This window comes from Symphalangus syndactylus, chromosome 23 (genome assembly GCF_028878055.3).
Source record: "Symphalangus syndactylus isolate Jambi chromosome 23, NHGRI_mSymSyn1-v2.1_pri, whole genome shotgun sequence".
In the NCBI taxonomy this organism is placed as follows: Eukaryota; Metazoa; Chordata; class Mammalia; order Primates; family Hylobatidae; genus Symphalangus; species Symphalangus syndactylus.
The window spans coordinates 43618097-43641006 of NC_072445.2; the positions used below are offsets into that span (position 1 = coordinate 43618097).

At 39.2% G+C, this 22910-nt stretch overlaps 1 protein-coding gene and 1 pseudogene across 4 annotated transcripts; one reads left to right on the forward strand and one right to left on the reverse strand.

The window, feature by feature from the left end:
* On the forward strand, nucleotides 1-22662 carry ZNF184 (zinc finger protein 184). 4 transcript variants are annotated; one of them, XM_055264156.2, is made up of 6 exons: nucleotides 1-420; nucleotides 716-861; nucleotides 5238-5305; nucleotides 15974-16100; nucleotides 16464-16559; nucleotides 20150-22662. In XM_055264156.2, exons 2-6 carry the CDS (start codon nucleotides 855-857, stop codon nucleotides 22105-22107), a joined length of 2256 nt encoding a protein of 751 aa, XP_055120131.2. In that variant the 5' UTR covers nucleotides 1-420; nucleotides 716-854; the 3' UTR covers nucleotides 22108-22662. The 4 variants fall into 4 exon arrangements, with proteins under 4 accessions (XP_055120131.2, XP_055120132.2, XP_063488783.1 ...); XM_055264157.2 differs by having other exon boundaries at nucleotides 3-176; XM_063632713.1 differs by having other exon boundaries at nucleotides 39-327.
* The window catches only part of LOC129473563 (uncharacterized), a 687223-nt pseudogene that overhangs the window by 344153 nt on the left and 320160 nt on the right, over nucleotides 1-22910 (reverse strand).

Genomic DNA, 22910 nt, shown 5'->3' on the forward strand with positions numbered 1-22910 from the left:
GGGGCTCTGTCGTAACGACCGGAAGTGACCGTTGAAGCCGGTTGTAGGCGTGGAAAGAGGTTGGCGCTCTGGAAGTCCAGTTGCTTCGGCTCCCTGCGTTAGGTCTGGTGGCGGTCAATGCGCTTCCGGACCCGGGATCCGAGTGTGTGGATCGCTATAGGGGGAGGGGAGCTCAGGTATCACCATGGCAACAGCCAGCCCTCCGGACCCGTGACGTCACCCTTCTGGTTTCGCGCTTAGAGGCCTCTGCGGGAGAAAGCTGGGGAGTCCTCGAAGGCGGCGCACCTCGCCTCCTTCTGTGCGGGGCGGTCCCGCCCGGATCCCTTGGTGGGCTTTGTTCTTTTGTTCTGGCCTAAGGGGAAGTCGGGTGCCGGGCCCCGCCCTGCTTGTCCACCTTCCAGCTTTAACGCTCTGCAACAGGTGTGTCTTCGTGTTATCCGAGCTCGCAGGGGTGTGAGTCACAAGTGTGCACAGAGGGAACACACCTGGTCTGTGGATGCCCCGGCCAGATTCTAGGGTGGGCACCAAGGGTTTTTTGGATCTGAGGCAGAACCCGCGTACCCGATCTCCACTCTGTTTTGTTCATCGGAGTGCCACACACCTCTCTAGTGCTCTCTTGGAGCACTTCTCTTGTGTAGCACCTCTTGGTCACTTTGCAAGACTCTGATGTGTGATTGTGTGACGTACGCTGCTGACGCCATCCTGTGTCTTTTAGGGTAGACAACCTCAGCGTGTTGCAGACTCCCTGCAAGGGGAGCTAGACATCTGAGTCCCAGACCGAGGTACCAGCTGAAGGAACGCTGCCTGGCGAACCCTGGTGTTCAAGTTCCAGAGGAACGGGATGAGTTCCTGAGATGGAAGGTAGTGGGGTCGACTTGGGGGAGAGCGGGGTGATGGAGGCTTGAGAACAGTCATGACTGGAGGATCAAATACTTGAGATCAGAGCAAGAGATTTGGAAGGAAGGAACGGTATGCTTAGGGATTAGCAAAGAAACCGAATTACATTGTAGGGAGAGATTCTTTTTTATAAAGAGATACTTGGGAGAGGAGTTTATTTTTTTCTTTCATTCCATTGGGGAATGAAAAGACATAATCATTCAGATATCTGTGATCCTCACATGACTTCTGAATATTAAATATTAAAATTATAATCTTGAAGTCAGAAGACATCTTGGTAATTATCCCTTCAATGAGGGAGTCAGTTTTGAAATCTCCTTGGCAGATGGCTGTCTGTCAACCCTATGCCCGAACTAGTGTGGCATTAAACTCGCCATTTTGGGTGCAGACTATTCCCTTGTTGGCTTTCTTTTTTAGTTTCTTATATTAAACAGATGTACTTGTCCCTGTAACTTTTGTGTTGATCTTAGTTCTTAGTCCTCCAAAGAAAAGGAAGCTGTCTGTTCTTTCTTTCACACTGCTGCCCTTAAGATACGTGAATTCAGCTGTTACAACTCCTCCTCATAAATTCTTTTCTAAGCAATATAGCCTCACTTCTTTTGATTGGTCTGTGTGAGTATCTAGACCTCTTCTCTGAAAACTCTCCTGCTTGTCAGCATTTTTCTTAAAATGCAGTGCCTAATGGTAAACATAGTTCTTTGGATGTGCTTTGAAAAGTACCTGAAAGAATAATGTACTACTTCCTTTGACTCGGATTATACTTCTGCTGTTTGGCATCAGATCACATTTGCTTTAAAAACTATCAATGATGTACTGTAAACTTTAGATCTTTTTTACATAAACTGCAGTGATCTAGATTTACACCATTTTTGTGTAATGGAATTATTATTATCCTTAATGTCATGACTTACATTTATGATTGTTCAATTTTTTGGTCACATGTTTTAGGCTTTCAGAATGATTATGAATCCTAATTTAGTTATTCAGTGCCTTAACTGTCCTTTCTAACTTAATGTCACTAGCAGATTTGATAAATATTCCTTCTGTTTCTTCCTACATGTCATTGAACAGGTCAGGGTAAGGACAGAGGCTTATGACATGTCCCTATAGAGTTCCCTCTGCATTGGTGTTGTCTTTACATTCTTTAGGTATGGCTGTGCAATCAAGTTTGGTTTAACCTAACTATTATCATGCAGTCCTTTTTTTGCATTTGTTAAAAATAATATCATTAGAAGTCTTAACATTATTCACATTATTCATGTGAATAATGTAGGTTTGGTCCATACTTCTCTTCAATTTTTTGTACTTCAAGTATTTTTTACAGTGGATTTTTTTATATATATATTCTAAGTTTCTCAGAATTAAATCAGCCAAAGTAGTTTCATTAAAAGCCTTTGTTTTTTCTTTATTTTGGGGATTTCTCACAATTTTATCATTAGGATTAACTTTACTGAGCCTCTGTTCCTTGTAATCATAACTTATGTAGCACATACTGAGCATTTACTATGTGCCAGGCACACAGTTGGTTTCTGTAACTGTTGCTGTTTTTGGTTCTGTTGGTTGCTGTTACTTGGAATAAAAAGTATCTTACCTGAGACATTTCTCTTGATTCTGTTTTCCTAAAGTCTTAGGTACCTGTCTGTGCATGTAGAACATTTTCTTTCACTGTTAAGAACTTCCAAGATAACATCTTCATTTTTTTCTTAAGACTTCTGTTACAAAACAGTTTTTCTTTACTGGTCAAGATGAAGTTGAGCATAATAGTTCCCTTTATTGCTTCCTCTACTTTCTGAGGCATGGCACCATTAATATAAATTAAGAATTTCTTGATTAGTACATTTTTTACAAAATGAAACTTACATACTTAGCCAAACAGTTGAAACTGCTTTTCTCCGTGTTATTCATTACCCCCACCTGCCTAAGCTGTCCATGGCATACTGTTGCCAGCATGGTGCTACTTTTGTTTTTTCTTTCTTTCTTTCTTTTGATTTATCTGCAGTTTCCATCAGGTTTCACATTCAGCATTATTGCATCACGTACAATAATCCATCTCTTAGTCTGTCTCTTTATATCAGATCATTTTGTGTAAATTTTACCCAGCTCTCTTTTAAACAGGGCTTGGTCATGAAACCCACACTAGGGCAGTTAGCTCTCTCTGGAATTTGAATCTTGGAACTAAAATCAGATGGCACTGACCTACCCTAATGGTGGTATCCCAAAGAGATTGCCCTTGCACCTTAGTGGTGCAATTTTGATTCCCTGAAATTACTTGGGTTCTGTCCATTTGATTGTTTAGCTTTTCTTTTTATTCTTCATGTTCCCTACTGTCTTTATATTTAGTCCCTTAGTTGATTTTTTTTTTTTAAGTTATATAGTTTTAAGATCTATGTCTTCCAGCCCAACAAGCCTTGGTTAATGCCTAAAATATTGAGTTTCCCTTCGTTTTTTCAGGTGTACATTCACTTGGCTTATTGCCACTATCTCATGAATCTATGTGTGGTCATAAATATCCATCTTGACCCTTACCCGTTTTGATTGTTTTTTCTTAGTTTTTACCAAGCATCTCTTACAGCATTGCTAGTCTATTTCATACCTCATGTCTCATTCAAATTTTTTTTTTGTTTTTGAGATGCTGTCTCGCTCTATCGCCCAGGCTGGAGTGCTGTGGCGTAATTTCAGCTCACTGCAACCTCCCCCTCCCGGGTTCAAGCAGTTTTCCTGCCACAGCCTTCTGAGTAGCTGGGATTACAGGCACGCGCCACCACGCCTGGTTAATTTTTGTATTTTTAGTAGAGACGAGGTTTCACCATGTTGGTCAGGCTGGTCGCGAACTCTTGACCTTGTGATCCACCTGCCTCAGCCTCCCAAAGTGCTGGGATTACAGGCGTGAGCCACTGTGCCCGGCCAGTGTCATTCAAATTTTATATCCAGAGACATCTTCCCTCGCTAGTCTTTCTGCATACATTAAATTTCTAAGAGGAGAAAATTCTTGTCTTACTTCTTTGTGGAAACAGGTGTACCTAGTTTGGTTTTCCTCACCACTATCTCCTCTTCAAGAGGATTTTGAAAGGTATGTTTGTCAGACATTTGCCTCTAGTCTTTTAAAGATGAGGAAATTGAAGCCTAAAGGAGACAAGGGACTTGCATAATTATACATAATTAATTACCAGACGAGTCATTTTGAGAATCAGGCTTTCCTGTCAACCAGTACTCTGAATGGATTCCCCCAAGAGCAAAGTTTTTTTTGTTGTTGTTTATTAAGGTTTAAGTTATATACAGTAAAGTGCACAAATACTGTACAGTATATAGCTTTTCAAATTTTCGTGTATGTATAAACTAGTATAACCAAGATATGGAATGTTTCTAATGCCCCAGAAGTATCTTGTGTGTCTGCCCAGTCAGTTATCCCTCCAGAAGTACTATTCTAACTTTCATTACCATAGATCAGTTTGGTTGGTTTTTAAACTTAATATAGTCATACAGTATGCATTATTTTGTGTCTGGCTTATTTTGCTCAACATTATGTTTTAAGAGATGCATCCATGTTGTTAATTATACTAGTGGCTCTTTCTTATATTTTGGAATAATCCATTGTATGAAAATACCATGGTTGTTTATGCTGTGTTCTGTTGAAAGGCATTTGGGTTGTTTCCAGTTCTGAGAGATTATGAATAAATCTGCAGTGAAGATCCTTGTACAAGTATTTGGTGGACAGAAGCATTTCTATGGGTGTAAGGACAGGAGTGGAATTGCTGAGTCATAGGATAGTCGTATGTTTAGCTTAGTATAAACTACCAGTTTTCATAAGTGGTTGATAAATTTATACCATATACCAATCTAAAAAGTTCTAATTGCTTTATATTCTTGCCAGCAATTAGTATTGACCATGTCTGTTTAATTTAAGACATTCTGTTGGGTGGGTAGAGTAAGTAGCATATGTCATTGTGATATTTAATTTGCATTAATAGCAAAGTTTTCAAAGGGCCTATGAAGACTTTTGGAAAGTAATTGGATTATTTCTTCATATTTTATATGTAGCAGAGAAAAGGCAGCAGAAATAGTTTGCCTCATTTAATGAGGAACATAGATTGAGTCATATAATACATATGACTTCTAACTGTCTAGGTACAAAACTGAATCATAAAGGAATGCTTTACCTCCTGAGCCTACTGAGGAGGGTACCAGGGCCCCAGTTATCTTGTAACTTTTTTTGCATTCTAAAATACAAAGGAAATGGCATAGTTTCCATTATTTTCAAATAGAAGAGTAAACGGAATTTATGGATTGCTGGGAATAGCTAAATTGAACAGAAGTCATATGGCTCCTGCTTCTTCCCCTAGATCTGTCCTCTCCAGACTCCACCCTTCTCCAAGGGGGACATAATCTACTCTCATCAGCCAGTTTTCAGGTAAGATGTGGTTTCTTGAAATGCCATTTTATTCTTTAGAGGGTGATTGTGGTTTTTTTGTTTTTTTCTATTTATCAAAAAATCAATGTTGGCAGTTCATTCTGGGCTTTTATCTATCTGTCTAGTAACTGCATTCCTAGCTGTGTCTCTCCAGCTTTAACTAATACATTCATTACTTACCACTTGCTTAGTATCTTTTTTTTTTTTTTTTTTTTTTGAGATGGAGTCTCGCTCTGTCACCCAGGCTGGAGTGCAGTGGCGCGATCTCGGCTCACTGCAAACTCTGCCTCCTGGGTTCACGCCATTCTCCTGCCTCAGCCTCCTGAGTAGCTGGGACTACAGGCGCCTGCCACCATGCCCGGCTATTTTTTTGTATTTTTAGTAGAGACGGGGTTTCACTGTGTTATCCAGGATGGTCTCGATCTCCTGACCTGGTGATCTGCCCGCCTCGGCCTCCCAAAGTGCTGGGATTACAGGCCTGAGCCACTGTGCCCGGCCTCTCTTGCTTAGTATCTTGCTATGCTCCAGGGATGGGAGAGCAAAAGAAGTACAAAACTGTATCCTTTTTTTCTTTTTTGAGATTGAGTCTCCCTCTGTCACCCAGGCTGGAGTGCAGTGGTGGTGATCTCCGCTCACTGCAACCTCCGCCTGCTGGGTTCAAGCAATTCTCCTGCCTCAGTGTCCCGAGTAGCTGGGACTACAGGCCTGCACTACCACACCTCGCTAATTTTTTGTATTTTTAGTAGAGACGGGGTTTCATCATGCTGGTCATGCTGGTCTCAAACTCCTGACCTCATGATCCATCCACCTTGGCCTCCCAAAGTGCTGGGATTGCAGATGTGAGCCACCATGCCAGGCCCCAAAACTTGATCCTTTAATAGGCCAAAATGACTGCTAGAAAATAAAACAGGTAAATGTGAGAAAGGTGAAATGAGTAATGTGGATATTAGAGAATGGAAAAATGTACGTGGTCTGGAGGGATTAGGAGAGTTTCATGGAGGTTGGGGGACTTGGGATGCCTCTAAAACAATAGGTGACATTTGAATATTTGAACAAGTAAGGTGGTGGGGATGGAGGTGTGGATTCTAGGTACAGAGAAGATTATAAGCAGAAGTTCATAAGTAAGGATTAACAGATGTTACACAGAATTCAGAAAAATTTGGAAGAGATGGTTTATGGCAAGTGGTACACAAGTGATTGAATGAAGTCAAAATATGAAAGCCTTGAATACCTGGATGAGAAGTTGAAGGCTTTATTGTGTAGGCCATTTATCAACCATTAATGATTTTTAATGGAAGAAAAGTGACCTGGACTGATTGAGAACTTAGACAAAAAAGGTAACAATTGCTCACCAGCCATAATCGACCTCAAGCCCCCCTCCTTCTTCTTAAAATTTCCCCCCTGTTTAATTCCTGTCCCATAACTGAATTTTCTTAACAAAGAAATGGTACCAGTTCTTCCCACTTTCAGCCCAAGTACTTTTGGCATTTTTTTTTTAATTGCGGGGTATATTGTGACAGTAAACTGCACATATTTAAAAATATATAATTTGATAAGTTTTGACATATATACCTTCATGAAACCGTTACCACAATCAAGACAGTGAAAATATCCATAATCAGAGAACATACCTTGTGTGACTTGAATCCTTTCAAATTTATGGAGACTTGTTTTTTTGTCCAGAGTGTGGTACATCTTGTTAAACTATCAGTGACCATTTGAAAATAATATATATTTTGCTATTGTTTTATAGAATGTTCTATAGATGTATTAGTTTTCTATTGCTGCTATAATTAATTGCCATAAGTTTAGATGGCATAAAATAACACAATTTACTCACAGTTTTAGAAGTCAGAAGTCCAAAATAGGTTGTCAGGACAGCATTCTTCAGGTTCTAGGGGAAGAATCTATTCCGTGCCTTTTCTAGCTTCTAGAGGCTGCTGTGTTCTTTGTCTACTTGTTCTATCTTCAAAGCTAGTACTGTGGCATCTTCGAATTTATCTCTCTCTCTCTCTCTCTCTCTCTCCCTCTGACTCTGACTTGTCTTCTGTCTTTCTGTCTCCTACTCTGATATGCTTACCTCCCTCTTATAAAGACCCTTGTGATTACCCTAGGCTCACCCATGTAATACAGAATAATTTCCCCACTCAAGGCCCTTAATCTGATCACATTTGTAAAGTCTCTTTTGCTATGTTAGGTAACAAATTCACAGGTTTCAGGGGTTGGGACATGGACATGTTTGGGAGGGCTTTGTTCTGTATACCACAGATATCAGTTTGGTCAACTTGGTTGATAGTGTTGTTCAAGTCTTTTATATCCTTACCGATTTCCTGTCTGCTTGTTTTATCAGTTATTGTGAAAGGGATATTGAAATCTCAGTCTGTTGTGGGTTGGTCTGTTTCTCCTTGCTGTTTTACCAATTTTCATACAATATATTTTGAAGTGCTGTTATTAGGTGCATAAACATTTAGGATTGTTATGCTCTCTTAATCAGTTGACTCCTTTATCATCGAGAAACGGTGTTTTTAATGCCTGGTAATATCTTTTGCCTTGAAATTTACTTTGACATATGGTATATGTTTTTATATATTTTTGCTTTTAACTTATTTGTATCTTTATATTTAAAGTGAGTTACTTACAAGCAACATGTAGTTGGGTTTTGCTTTTTTTTTTGAGATGGAGTCTCTTTCTGTCGCCCAGCCTGGAGTGCAGTGGTGCGATCTCGGCTCACTGCAAGCTCTGCTTCCCAGGTTCATGCCATTCTCCTGCCTCAGCCTCCCGAGTAGCTAGGACTACAGGCACCTGCCACCACGCCCAGCTAAGTTTTTTGTATTTTTAGTAGAGACAGGGTTTCACCGTGTTAGCCAGGATGGTCTCGATCTCCTGACTTCGTGATCTGCCCGCCTCGCCCTCCCGAAGTGCTGGGATTACAGGCATGAGCCACTGCGTCCTGCTGGGTTTTTCTTTTCTTTCTTTCTTTTTTTTTTTTTTTTTTTTTTTTTTTTGAGACAGAGTCTTGCTCTGTCGCCCAGCCTGGAGTGCAGTGGGGCGATCTCGGCTCACTGCAAGCTCCGCCTCCTGGGTTCATGCCATTATCCTGCCTCAGCCTCCCCAGTAGCTAGGACTACCGGCGCTCGCCACCAAGCCCAGCTAATTTTTTTGTATTTTTAGTAGAGACGGGGTTTCACCATGTTAGCCAGGATGGTCTCAATGTCCTGACCTCGTGATCTGCCCACCTCGGCCTCCCATAGTGCTGGGATTACAGGCATGAGCCACTGCGCCCGGCCAGGTTTTGCTTTTTTAATCCAATCTGGAAATCTCTGCTTCTTGGGGTGTTTAGACCATTTGTATTCAATATGATCTTACATGTAATGTGTTATATTTAAATATAATGTGACTTTTGATATGGATAAGTCTTTTACCTTGCTGTTTGTTTTCTATTTGTATTTTTTCTTTTTTTCCTTCTATTCTTACCTTTTTTGGATTGAATATGCTTATGATTCTATTTTATCTCCTTCATTAGCTTATTAGCCATAACTCTTTGCCATTTTACTTGTTGCTTTAGGGATTCATATTTGTTTTAATCACCATTTACTTTCAAGTGATATTCCATTTTACTTAGAATAGTGTATTTCCATTCCTCCCACCGCAGTTTTTATGCTATTGTTGCCATATATTTTACTTGTTACATATGTTATAAATCCCATAATACTTTGTTGTTATTTTCTTTAAGCAGCCAATTATCTTTGAAAGAGATTTAAGTAATAAGAAAATAATTGTGTATAGTTATTATAATGCTCATTGTGTAATGATCATTTTCAGTATTCTTTATTTGTTTTTATAAATTAGTGGTTCACTATTGTGGGTGATTTTGCTCCCCAAGGAGCAACATTTGAGTGTTAGGGGACTTTTTTGATTGTCATGACTTGGTAGGGAGTACTATTAGCATCCAGTAGGTTGAGACCAGTGATGTCTTCATACACAGGACAGGCCCCTACACTTATCTAAGAGAATCATCCGGTCCAAAATATCAATAGCGCCAAGGTTGAGAAACCTTGGTGTCAAACCATATTTTCATCTGGTTTTTTTTTTTTTTTAATCTCGTTGAAGGACTTCCTTTAACATTTCTTGTAGTGTAGGTCTGCTGTGAATAATACTTTCAGGTTTCTATGTCTAAAGAAGTCTTTATTTTGCCTTTGTTTATTAATTCTAGTGTGACAGATTTCTTCTTTTCAGTATTTGATGTTGCTGCAGTGTCTATTGTTTCTAACGAAAACGTTACTGTTGTTTTTATCTTTGTTTTTTTGTATTTGTGTGTCTTTTTTCCTCAGATTACTTGTAAGATTTTTTTCTATCACTGAGTTTAAACTATTTGATTATGATGTATTTTGGTGCAATTCTTTTGTGGTTATAATCAAGTTTGGAAAATAATCAGCTGTTATTTCCCCAAAAATGTTTTCTGGTCCCCTCTCATCTTTCACCTCCTGCCCTGGTACTCCAATCACACATAAAGCAGGCCACTTAAAGTTCTCCTAGAGCTCCCCAAGGCTCTTTTTTTAAAATTATTTTTTTCTTTTATTTTAAATAGCTTTGATTTCTGTGTCTTTGAAGTTACTAATCTCTCTTCTTCAAAGCTTACTCTTCTGTTAATACTACCTGGTAAATTTTTTTAAATCTCAAAACATTCTCATTTTCAGCTCTAAGAAGTTCCATTTAGGTTTTTTTTTTTTTTAAATGTCTTTCATATCTTTGCCTAACATTTTGAACATATGGAATACAGTCATAAAAACTTTTTTTTTTTTTTTTTTTTTTTTGAGGAGTCTCACTCTGTCGCCCAGGCTGGAGTGCAGTGGCGCGATCTCGGCTCGCTGCAGGCTCCGCCTCCTGGGTTCACGCCATTCTCCTGCCTCAGCCTCCCGAGTAGCTGGGACTACAGGCGCCCGCCACCTCGCCCGGCTAATTTTTTGTATTTTTAGCGGAGACGGGGTTTCACCGTGTTAGCCAGGATGGTCTCGATCTCCTGACCTCGTGATCCGCCCGCCTCGGCCTCCCAAAGTGCTGGGATTACAGGCGTGAGCCACCACGCCCGGCCATAAAAACTTTTGATGTTCTTGTCTGTTAACTCTAACATCTCTTCTGGGTTGGTTTCAATTGATTGACTTTTCTCCTTATTATGGGTTATATTTTCCTGCTTCTCTGCATTGCCTGATAATTTTTTTTTTTTTTTTTTTTTTGAGACGGAGTCTCACTCTGTCACCCAGGCCGGAGTGCAGTGGCACAATCTCAGCTCACTGCAACCTCTGCCTCCTGGGTTCAAGCAGTTCTCCTGCCTCAGCCTCCTGAGTAGCTGGGATTACGCACCACCACGCCTGGCTAATTTTTTTGTATTTTTAGTAGAGACGGTGTTTTGCCATGTTGGTCAGGCTGGTCTCAAACTCCTGACCTCATGATCCTCCTGCCTCGGCCTCCCAAAGTGCTGGGATTACAGGCATGAACCACCGTGCCCAGCCGCCTGATAATCTTTGATTGGATGCCACACACTGAATTTTACCTTATTGGGTTCTGAATATTTTTATATTCATATAAAATATTCTTGGCCGGGTGCGGTGGCTCACGCCTATAATCCCAGCACTTTGGGAGGCCGAGGCGGGTGGATCACGAGGTCAGGAGATCGAGACCATCCTGGCTAACATAGTGAAACCCTGTCTCTACTAAAAACACAAAAAAATTAGCTGGGTGTGGTGGTGGGCACCTGTGGTCCCAGCTACTCGGGAGGCTGAGGCAGCAGAATGGCGTGAACCTGGGAGGTGGAGCTTGCAGTGAGCCGAGATCACGCCACTGCACTCCAGCCTGGGCAACAGAGCAAAACTCCGTCTCAAAAAAAAAAAAAATTCTTGAAGCTTATTCTGGGATGCAGTTAAGTTACTGGAAACAGTGTGTTCCTTTCAGGCCTTTTAAGATTTGTTAAATGGGCCCAGAACAGCATTTAGTCTCAGCCTATCTATTCCTGACCATAGAGGCAGGACCATTCTGAGTATTCTACCCAATGCCTCATGAATTATGAAGTTTTCCATTTTGGCTGATGTATTTCCAACCCTTTTTGAGTGCTGGTACTGGTCCCTTGACTCCTTTTAGATGATTCTTTCACTGGCCCCGGATAGTCTCATCACACCCATGCACAGATTGGTACTTTTCTGAATGCTCAAGAGGGAACCTCTGCAGTTTTCCTTGCTTCTCTCTTTGTGTAGCTCTCTCCTCTCCAGTACTGTGTCCTATGAACTCTAGTCACCTTGATTTTCCCAAACTCTCAGCTCTATCTCTTGAGTTCCAGAAATCTGCTGGGCTCCTCCTAGGTTCCACCTCCCTACACCAGTGTTTGGAAACTCTCAAGGCAGTAAGCTAGAGCAATTGTAGAGCTCACCTCATTTGTTTCCTGATTCTCAGGGATCACTTTTCTTTGTTACCTGAGGTTCAGTGTGTTGGAAACTTTTGTTTCATTTTGTCTGGAATGTATTTTTTATTTCATGTAGGAGAGTAAATCCAATTATTGTTAATTTCATCTTGGCCACAGCTTGATCCTATTGACATTTGTATTTTAAACTGTAAGCATTGTTAGGGCTGATCTAGTGTAACTTTACTCTAGGGCTGTGTTTCAGGGACCCACGACCACGCTTCAGTTCAGTGATTTGTTGGAATGATTCATATGACTCAGTAGCATAAATCACGGCTAACAAATATTACAGCAAAGCATACAAAAGAGGATCAGAAGGAAAAGGGTATTCGTAAGCAGAGTCCAGAGAAATCAGGTACAGGCTTCTGAGTCCTCCTTCTGTGATGATCATACAGATGCACTTTCTCTGTTACTGTGAGCCACAGAAACATGAGAAATGTCTACCCAGGGAATCCTGCTTGAATCTTGGAGTCCGAATTCATAAAGGTTGCTGATCACATTGGCCTTTACCTGCCATATGACCAGCTACTCCCACACTCGGCACCTGGTACACTCATACATTTCCATGTTTCTTTAAACGATATTGACAGTTTGGTACATCTTGTCCCAGTGCACTGGGCACACAGAATAACATCATTAATCAGTGACTAGGCACACAGAATTATGTCGATAATTAGTGACCATGGAAGTGTTCAAAAGTTTAGTTTTCAGAGCTTGTTCAAGGGTCAGAACCAAGGATCCAGGCATCCCTGGAATTTAGCAAGGAATGAGCCAACCAGGCCTGCTGCTTATACTCTTTCCTCATAGTCTAGACTTGCCCTGCTCCTAAAGTGTCCTGGAACTGTTTGTGGGAGCCGACTGTGCACATAACTTCTCAACTCTATTCAGTTGCATCATGTTGGTAACTTTGCATTGCCCATGGAGATTGTATTTACACCAAATTTGTGGTGTTCCTTTTCTCTGCAGCTCCCTCCTCTCCAGTATCTATCCTGTAGATTCCCTGCCTCAGTAGTTCTGAACTTTCAACTTTGTCTCCTCAGCTCAGTAAGAACACTGCTTTGGTAGAGCTCTGCCTCCCTGTTCTGCAGTCTGGACAGTGCCTCAGGCCAAAAGTTAAGGGGATTCTGGGGCTCATGTTAGTGTTTTCCTTCTCTCCGTATCACTTCTGTCCTGCCTGCTGTTCAAAATACGAAAACACTTGTTTCAGATATATTGTTCAGTTTTATTTATATTGGAAGAGCTAGTCCAGTTGCTTTGTCATGGTTAGAGGGAAAAGTCCTAATGATTTAATATATTTGTATTTTTTAAACAAAGTTATTGCTCTCTCACTTAGTTTTAAATACATAGCAATAAAAAAAGCAGGAAGTTGCCTGCATTGCCTATAGTTCCCACTACCCAGTCCCACCAATAGTATTTGGTTGAGTATTCTTTCAGATTTTTTTCTGTTCATTTACATATAAACTTTCTTCCTATTCATAAAAAGAAAAGTAGGATTATACCCTAGAGTGCAGTGGTATGATCATAGGTCACTGCAACCTTGAACTTCTGGGTGGAAGCAATCCTCTCACCTCAGCTTCCTGAGGAGCTGGGACTACAGGTGCATGCCACCATGCCCAGCTTATTTCTGTTTTTATCTTTAGTGCCAACGAGGTCTCACTGTGTTGCACAGGCTGGTCTTGAACTCTTGGGCTCAAGCAATCCTCCCACCTCGGCCTCCCAAAGTGTTGAGATTGCAGGTGTGAGCCACCATGCCTGTCCTCCTGTGTACATATTTTCTAATGAGTACATATAGGTATACCTCATTTGATAACTATCTATATAAAGTGTTTTAGTATGGGTGTACTATATATTTTTTAACCACTAACCTATTAATGGACATAAAAGTTTGATTTTTTTTCCTTCCACACAAATGATGTTGAAATGGCAATTGTACATAGGTCTTTGTACCTAGAAGTGTTTCTGAAGAATAAATTCCTAGAAGTAGGAAGACCAGATTAAATGGTATATCCATTAAAGTTTTGATAGATCTTGTCAGATTGCCCCCCAGATAGACTGCATTTGGGTTCTGTTTCCACCATAGTACACATGAGCACTTCAGCAGTGTTACCCAGTCTGATATTTTACTGTTTAACTATATTTTTAGGGGAGGGGAGCATCTTTTCATGGTTTCACATTTTCCTCGGTGACTTGCCTATTTGGGTTATTGGCCTTTATTGTTGCTATTGTTATGGATAGTTGATCTTTTTTTTTTCCCCTTAATTTTTAGTTGACATGTAATAATTGTACGTATCCATGGGATACGAAGTGATATTTTGGTACGTGAATACAATGTGTAATGATAAAATCAGGATAATTAGCATATCCATCACCTTGAACATTTATCACTTCTTTGTGTTGTGAATATTCCGAATCCTCTCTTCTACTTTCTTGTAGTTATACACTAAATTATTGTTAACCATATTCATGCTATAGTGCTATAGACATTGGAACTTATTCCTTCCATCTACCTGTAACTTTGTAACTATTAGCCAGTCTTTCCCTAGCCTTCCCTCCTCTCTACCCTTCCCAGCCTCTAGTAAGCACAATTCTACTTTTTATGAGCTCATTTTGTTTTTGTTTGCTCCTAAATGTGAATGAGAACACGCGATATTTATCTTTCTGTGCCTGGCATATTTCATTTAACATAATGTCCTGCAGGTACATCCATGTTACCACTAATGACAAGATTTTGTTCTTTTTTTAAATGGCTGAATGGTATTCCATTGTGTATATATACCACATTTTCTTTATCCATTCATCTGTTGATGGGCATTTAGGCTGATTCTATATCTTAGCTGCTGTCAATAAAGCCGTAGCAAACATGGGGATGCATGTGTCTCTTTGGTATACTGATTTCCTTCACTTTGGATAAATACCCATTAGTGGGATTGCTGGATCATATGGTAGTTCCATATTTAGTTTTTTCGAGACAGTGCTGAACTGTTTTCCATCATGGTTGTACTAATTTACATTCCCACGAGTGGTGTATCCTTGCCAGCATTTGTTATTTTTTTTTTTTTTTTGTCTTTTTGACTAACTGGGGTGAGATGATATCTCATTATGGTTTTGATTTGCATTTAGTGATGTTGAGCATTTTTTCATATATTTGGGTGTTTATTTGTCTTCTTTTGAGAAATGCTTATTCAGATATTTCACCCACTTTTTAATGGTATTATTTATTTTTTTGCTGTTGATTTGAGTATATTCTGGATATTAGTCCCTTGTGAGATGAATAGTTTGCAGATATTTTTGCCCCTTCTACAGGTTGTCTTGAACTCTGTAGATTGTTTTTTTTTTTTTTTTACTGTGCAGAAGCTTTTTAGTTAAATTGTGTTTTGTTTATGATATCTTATAGATGTTTTACATTGTTATGTGGTTATATCTATCGATCTCTCTCTCCATCGTGTAAATTTTGCCTTCCAGATTTCAAGCTTATACAAATATTTTCCTGTTTTTTATTCTATTTTATTTTGACTTTTTCTTTAAAATTCCATCTTTAGGTTGGCAGGAATTTTTGTGTGTGTTGTGAAGTAAGGATCGCACCTTAATTTTTTGTTCATAGACAGTCGTTTGTTATGGCATGCTTTAGTGACTAATCCATCTTAACTAATTTCACTTTTAACTTTTAATTTAACAAATTAACTTTTAACCAATTTGAAAGCTGCTGAATGCCTTTTAACTCTTATAAATATGAATCTGTTTCTGGATTTTCTATTTTATTTCATTTTGTTTTATTCCAGACTTGGCCATTTTTAAATTACTTTATCTTTTGAAATGTATTAGGGCAAGTCTTTCCACCTCTCTTTTTCAAAAAACCTTTGGGTGCTCTTGCACATTGTAGGTAGTAAAAATTATTGATGATAATAGTTAAACCATTAATACTTAACATATCTTGGAACACAGAGATGATGATGGTAATGATGATGAATGGCCATATTGACTGAGCACTTATTATGTGCCAGGCGTTAAATTAAGCATTTCACATGGAATGTTTTATTTAATTCTTACAATAACCCAATGGATGAGGCACTGTTTTTACATTTATTTTATAAAGGAGAAAATGTCAAGATCACTTTGCAGACATCCTATAGACTGCCTTACTTCTGTCAGTATTGCTAACTTTACCCCTTTCCTAAGTAAATGCTTATGGCTAAGCAGAAATATGTTTGGTATTTCAGGAATCGGTGACTTTCAAGGATGTGATAGTGGACTTTACCCAGGAAGAATGGAAACAGCTGGACCCTGGCCAGAGAGATTTGTTCAGGGATGTGACATTGGAAAATTATACACACCTGGTCTCTATAGGTAAGGATAACTTCTCTGAGTTAATATCAAGGGGTGTGCAGGGGAAGGGTTCTCTCTTGTGCTCAGGGGAGTTTGCCTTTAAGTTTAGTAACCAACAATTTCTAAATTTCTAAAGGTTTTGAAAAGGTTTCTACCATCCTAGCAAGCAGAGGGACAAAATAATAATTTTCCTGAACCCCGATCAGTTCCCAAATTATACTCCCACCATGTCTGGGAACTGGTAACACTAAAGCTTGATATGCTGTCCACTCCCATCAGGTTTTTACTACATATCATTTCTTCTAAAGACAAAGTGGTAATTGAATTCTGATATGGTACTTTTCCCTTACTGCAGGTTTCTTTCTTTTTTTCCCTAATGAACAGGACTCCAAGTTTCTAAACCTGATGTGATTTCCCAGTTAGAGCAAGGGACAGAGCCATGGATCATGGAGCCAAGCATTCCAGTAGGTACCTGTGCAGGTAAGTCATGGATGCCAGCAGATGAATATCATTAACTCCGACTGTCAGCCTGATAAGAGAGGATTTTATGTCGGAAGTGTAGATGTACTTTCTTCCCTTTAAAGTATTTCCTGTGGAGAAATGGGAAAACATCCGTTTTCTGGACTTTCTTTATGCTTTGTTATGTCACTAATTGTTGCAATATATATTCTGTGTTATGCCCCTTTTTGAGGAGATGTCCTTCCTACCTTTTTATGAAATCCACCTGTCGAACTGGACTCTGAATTACATCTCTTTCTACTTCCTTTAGGACCATGATCTCATAATTATCACCATACTTTTCAGTCCTTACAATTTTTTATTTTGGATCTACGGGCTCCATTCCTAGTACTTTTAAATAGAAATACATAACCTGTATTTCCAAATAGATTTACTCCACAATACGAATCTTTATGGCCACCATTCAGTTTCTCTTTTCTTTCCCAAGCAAACTCGATAAAAATGAGTTCCATACCTGCAGGCTTCATTTCTTTATCACCTAATTCTTACCTAGTAACATGTATAGCTTCTGATTTTTTTTTTCTTTTTTCGAGACAAAGTCTCACTCTGTTGCCCAGGCTGTAGTGCAGTGGCGTAATCTTGGCTCTCTGCAGCTTCTGCCTCCCAGGCTCAAGCAATCCTCCCACCTTAGCCTTCCGAGTAGCTAGAACTACAGGTGCACGCCACCATGCCTGGCTAATTTTTGTATTTTTAGTGGAGACAGGGTTTCGCCATGTTGCCCAGGCTGGTCTTGAACTCCTGGGCTCAAGTGATCTACCCGCCTTAGCCTCTCAAAGTGCTGCAATTACAGGTGAGAGCCACTGCACCTAGCTAGCTTCTGATTTTATCACTTTATCATATGGTTTTTGAAATTATGAATAACTTTCTTCTAAATCATCAGTTTCCAAACTGCATGAAGTAACCTAAGGATCTGACCCTGGAAAAACAAACAAACCTAGTCATTCTAGGTAAGGGATATGTCTCTAGAGTTAAAGGGATGTAGGTGAGGTTCTTCTTTATGGGGGAAAAATGTATGCCATGTTCAAACTTTAGCAAGTTTTAACTGGAGTACCACTCAGAGATTTTTTTGTAAATAGGCAGTTAGGTGTTACGAATGTTCAACAGGGTTGCATAGAATGTAACATCCCCCCAACCTCTGCCCTACCTCCAATCATGAATACTTTTTTTCATATCACATCTGTAAAATCTTTCTCTTAGAATGGTTTCATGGAACATACTTTAGAAAGCTTAATTAAAAAAAAAGGAAGAACTTTAATAACTGGGACTTATGGTTAGTTAACTTTTGGAAAAAGCAAGTTGTCAAGTTTTATTACAAACTAAAAATGAAGTTTTACTTGACCAGATAGAAAACCATTTTAAACCATTTAAATGTATATTGAAAAACTTAGGCTTTTCAAAAAATACTTTTTACCAAAAAGATTTATTTAGGCAAAAATAATAACCCCCACCCCCATGTTGCATAGATCATTTATATAGTTCCAGTTACCTGGTCAGTGAACAGAAGGCAAGCACTTGAGATATTTAGCTCCCTTGTTTTGGTTACTTTTTATTGCTGGAATTTGACCTGATGATGATAGTCTTGGTAAATCAGCCCTCAATTCTATCTTTATCAGCATCTAGAATGGATTTATTCTTAGCTGGTGAGTTGGCTGCTTTTGTCTTTATAAAAATGATGTATAGTTTTGTAGATATCTCTACAGCTAGTGATATTGTGACAGTACCTACATTGAGTTGGCCACTAGCCCTGGGCCTAGTCTACATGATTTCCCTCATCCTCTCTATTGCCATCTTCTCGGAGCTGTCTTGATGATCTTGACCCTCAGAATCATGATCTATAACCCTGATATATATCTGTCTCACTGGTCTACCTTGTTTTCTTGTCCACTGGTTGTCAACACCCTCGATTACTTCTCCACGCATGGGATGTCAGAATACTATAGTCAATGTCTGTAGACTTTGTGTGTAGTAAAGAGAGAATTGCTTTCTGCAATAGGGATGGTATTTTTCAATCTGGTCTTTAGGAACTTTCTCCATCCCTTCATTTTTTGCCCTGCCCCTTATATTCTAGTAATTCTGTCGGTTATTGATTAGAGGACATGACAACATAGATAACATTGGCCATGGTCTGTTTCATGTTGCCTTTGGGTGGAACTTCAACCCGGGTTGGAGATCTGCCACTTCCATGAACTGTTCTTTAACAGCATCAGACTCCATGGTCTCCATATCTTTCATTGTAAGGTACTTCCAGAGGTATTCTTTATGGCTACCTGCTGTGCAAACATATCTTCCCTGGTGTCATTTCTGTTGATGAAAACATATTTATTTCTTGAACAATCGGCTGTTTCCAAACCCTGTGTTGTATTGATCTTGTCTCTCCTGTAGAAATTCTACTGCTATGAGGCTGCCTACACTAATACATGCTGTGCTATTACCCGTAGTGCCAGGTGTGGAGGGGATGCTAAGCAGCTCTGGGGTCTGCCCCACTGCTCGTGCTTGCAGTGATAGTGGTAGTGGTAGTGATGGTGACTGGGCTTGCAATATGGGAAAGATTCAGGATCCTCTGGGGTCTGCTGTAAACTCCTGATACCATTGAAACTGAAGAAACTGTTTTAAACGCAGCCTTTGTTCTTTAAGAATATTGCCAGCATTGACTACGCTGCTTCTTTTAGTTGTCATCCCTCTTGTTTTGGGCAACAGTTTACTTCCTGATTATGTACTTTCCTGGTTGTGTTTCTTCTGTTGTTTTGTGTGTTTGCTGATAAACTGCTTTCTTTCATTAGTATATTTTATTAATTCTGTTACCCTGACTATTCTCAAGGATCTTCCCTCTGCCTCTGCTCTTTTTCACATATATTTCTAAGGCTTTAGCTATTCTTGTCCTTCCTTTTTTGAGCTGATACTTTCCATCCTACATTTGAACATCCTCGTTATTCTGATGTTGGCATCTTTCACTTCCACAAACACTACTATAGTCCAGCTCTCCATTTCTTTTCTTAATTCTCAAAATGCCTAGACTTGAACTTGTTAGTTTCTCCCTGCTAAATTATTTCTCAACTATTTACAACTCTTCCCATATCTAGCAATGACGTGATTATTTATTCAGTGTTCCAGGCTAAAACACATGGGGTCTTAGCTAATAAATCTTTCGTGTTTGTTCTGTCTTTAAATCATGGTTCTTGGATTTTTTGTTTTGTTGTTTATTAGCAAGGAATCCCAATTCAAACTGCCCCCTTCAGATTCAGTTCATCTCTGTCTACTCTTAGCCATCTCTGTTGTCATCTTTTTAATCAACTATTACCTTAAATGTATTTCCTTACTGGTTCTTGGAGATTATCTATGAAATTGAATTAGACACTCTTTTGCCACTTTTGTATTTTATTTATAATTCTCCTTAGCTCGTTCCAGCTGTCTCCCCAAATAATATGGCTATATATTTGAAAACCATTAGAATTTTCTGAGGGATTTATTTTTTAGTATCATTATATTATTCCCACAATAGCAGTTTATTTTTTCTCTATTCAGAGAACACTGGAATTTTCTTTTTCTTTTAGACTGGGAGACAAGACTTGAAAATAGTGTGTCAGCCCCAGAGCCTGACATTTCTGAAGAAGAGCTATCTCCAGAGGTAACAGTGGAAAAACACAAAAGAGATGATTCTTGGAGTTCCAACTTGCTAGAAAGTTGGGAATATGAAGGCAGTTTAGAGAGGCAGCAGGCAAACCAACAGACACTGCCAAAGGAAATAAAGGTAACCGAAAAGACAATACCCAGTAGGGAAAAAGGCCCTGTAAATAATGAATTTGGGAAAAGCGTCAATGTGAGTGCAAACCTTGTAACACAAGAACCATGTCCAGAAGAGACCTCTACTAAAAGAAGCATCAAACAGAATTCAAACCCAGTTAAAAAGGAGAAATCTTGTAAGTGCAATGAATGTGGGAAAGCCTTTAGTTATTGTTCAGCTCTTATTCGCCATCAGAGAACACATACTGGAGAAAAACCCTACAAATGTAATGAATGTGAAAAAGCCTTCAGCCGGAGTGAAAACCTTATAAACCATCAAAGAATTCATACTGGAGATAAACCATATAAATGTGATCAGTGTGGAAAAGGCTTCATTGAGGGTCCATCTCTTACTCAGCATCAAAGAATTCATACTGGAGAAAAACCATATAAATGTGATGAATGTGGGAAAGCCTTTAGTCAGAGGACCCATCTTGTTCAGCATCAGAGAATTCATACTGGCGAGAAGCCATATACTTGTAATGAGTGTGGAAAAGCCTTTAGCCAGAGAGGCCACTTTATGGAACATCAGAAAATTCATACAGGAGAAAAACCTTTTAAATGTGATGAATGTGATAAAACCTTCACCAGGAGCACACACCTTACTCAACATCAAAAAATTCATACTGGAGAAAAAACCTATAAATGTAATGAATGTGGAAAGGCCTTCAATGGGCCCTCAACTTTTATCCGTCATCATATGATTCATACTGGTGAAAAACCGTACGAATGCAATGAATGTGGGAAAGCCTTCAGCCAGCACTCAAACCTCACTCAGCATCAAAAAACACATACTGGGGAGAAACCCTATGATTGTGCAGAATGTGGAAAATCTTTTAGTTACTGGTCATCCCTTGCTCAACACCTGAAAATTCATACTGGAGAAAAACCTTACAAATGCAATGAATGTGGAAAGGCCTTCAGTTACTGCTCATCCCTTACCCAGCATAGGAGAATTCACACGAGAGAAAAGCCCTTTGAATGCAGTGAATGTGGAAAGGCTTTCAGTTATCTCTCAAACCTTAATCAGCATCAGAAAACTCATACTCAAGAGAAAGCTTATGAATGTAAAGAATGTGGGAAAGCTTTTATTCGGAGTTCGTCTCTTGCTAAGCATGAAAGAATTCATACTGGAGAGAAACCCTATCAGTGTCATGAATGTGGGAAAACCTTCAGTTATGGTTCATCCCTTATTCAGCATAGGAAGATCCATACTGGAGAACGACCTTACAAGTGTAATGAGTGTGGGAGAGCATTCAACCAGAACATACACCTTACACAGCATAAGAGAATTCATACAGGAGCCAAGCCTTATGAGTGTGCTGAGTGTGGTAAAGCCTTTCGACATTGTTCATCTCTTGCTCAACATCAAAAAACTCACACAGAAGAAAAACCCTACCAGTGTAACAAATGTGAAAAGACCTTTAGCCAGAGCTCCCATCTAACTCAGCATCAACGGATTCACACTGGGGAGAAGCCATATAAGTGCAATGAATGTGACAAAGCCTTTAGCCGGAGCACTCATCTGACTGAACATCAGAATACTCATACTGGAGAGAAACCTTATAACTGTAATGAATGCAGAAAGACTTTTAGCCAGAGCACATATCTCATTCAGCACCAGAGAATTCATTCAGGAGAGAAGCCTTTTGGATGTAATGATTGTGGAAAATCCTTCAGATATCGCTCTGCTCTCAACAAACATCAGAGACTGCATCCTGGCATATGACAATTCTAGGAACATCATAAATTTAGGGGATATATTTACTTTGGTTTGTCCTTTTGTTAAGTACTGAAGAATCAGAGTGGATTTAGAAACTACCTTGAAATCTTTTCAATTTTCACTATCATGTTATGGAATGGAAAGTACATTGGGCTGAACTAATCCAATTGTTATTAAGCCACTTTGTGACATTAGAAAACTCTACTGTTTTAAGCTTTAGTTTCCTTTATGGAATGAAGGATTTGGAGTAGATTATTTCAAAGGTAGTTTGGAGTTTTATAATCAGTTTTGTATATTTACAATATTTTCTTGAATGGGTTTACTATACATCAGCATTTTGCTGTGTTGCATCTAGAATGTATATGTTTATGCATGTTTCACCAGTAGAATTTGTGCTTCATAACTAGATTGGGGATCTAGTATGCTCCTGCTCTAATGCATTTACATTGTTTAGGTAACTGGTTCCTAATAAAAAGAATCATAAAATACCCTCAAATTAACAATTCAATTGCATATAATAGCCTAACTCAGTAAGAATATTAAAACTTACTATTATTCTTCTTCTAGTCTGTTTTTAATATTCTAGGAGTTCACCACAATTACAGTTCCGCTTCTACATCTTAAACTGATGTTATTTTACCCTGGTTGCATATTGGAGTTACCTAGTGTCTTAATTTGTGCTGTTGTGTTAAATTACAATAGACTAGGTATCTTAAACAATAGAAATTTGTTTAAAGCTGGAAGAAGCTGGGAAGTCCAAGATCAAGGTGCTAGCAGATCCGGTGTCAAATGAAGGCCCATTTCCGTTT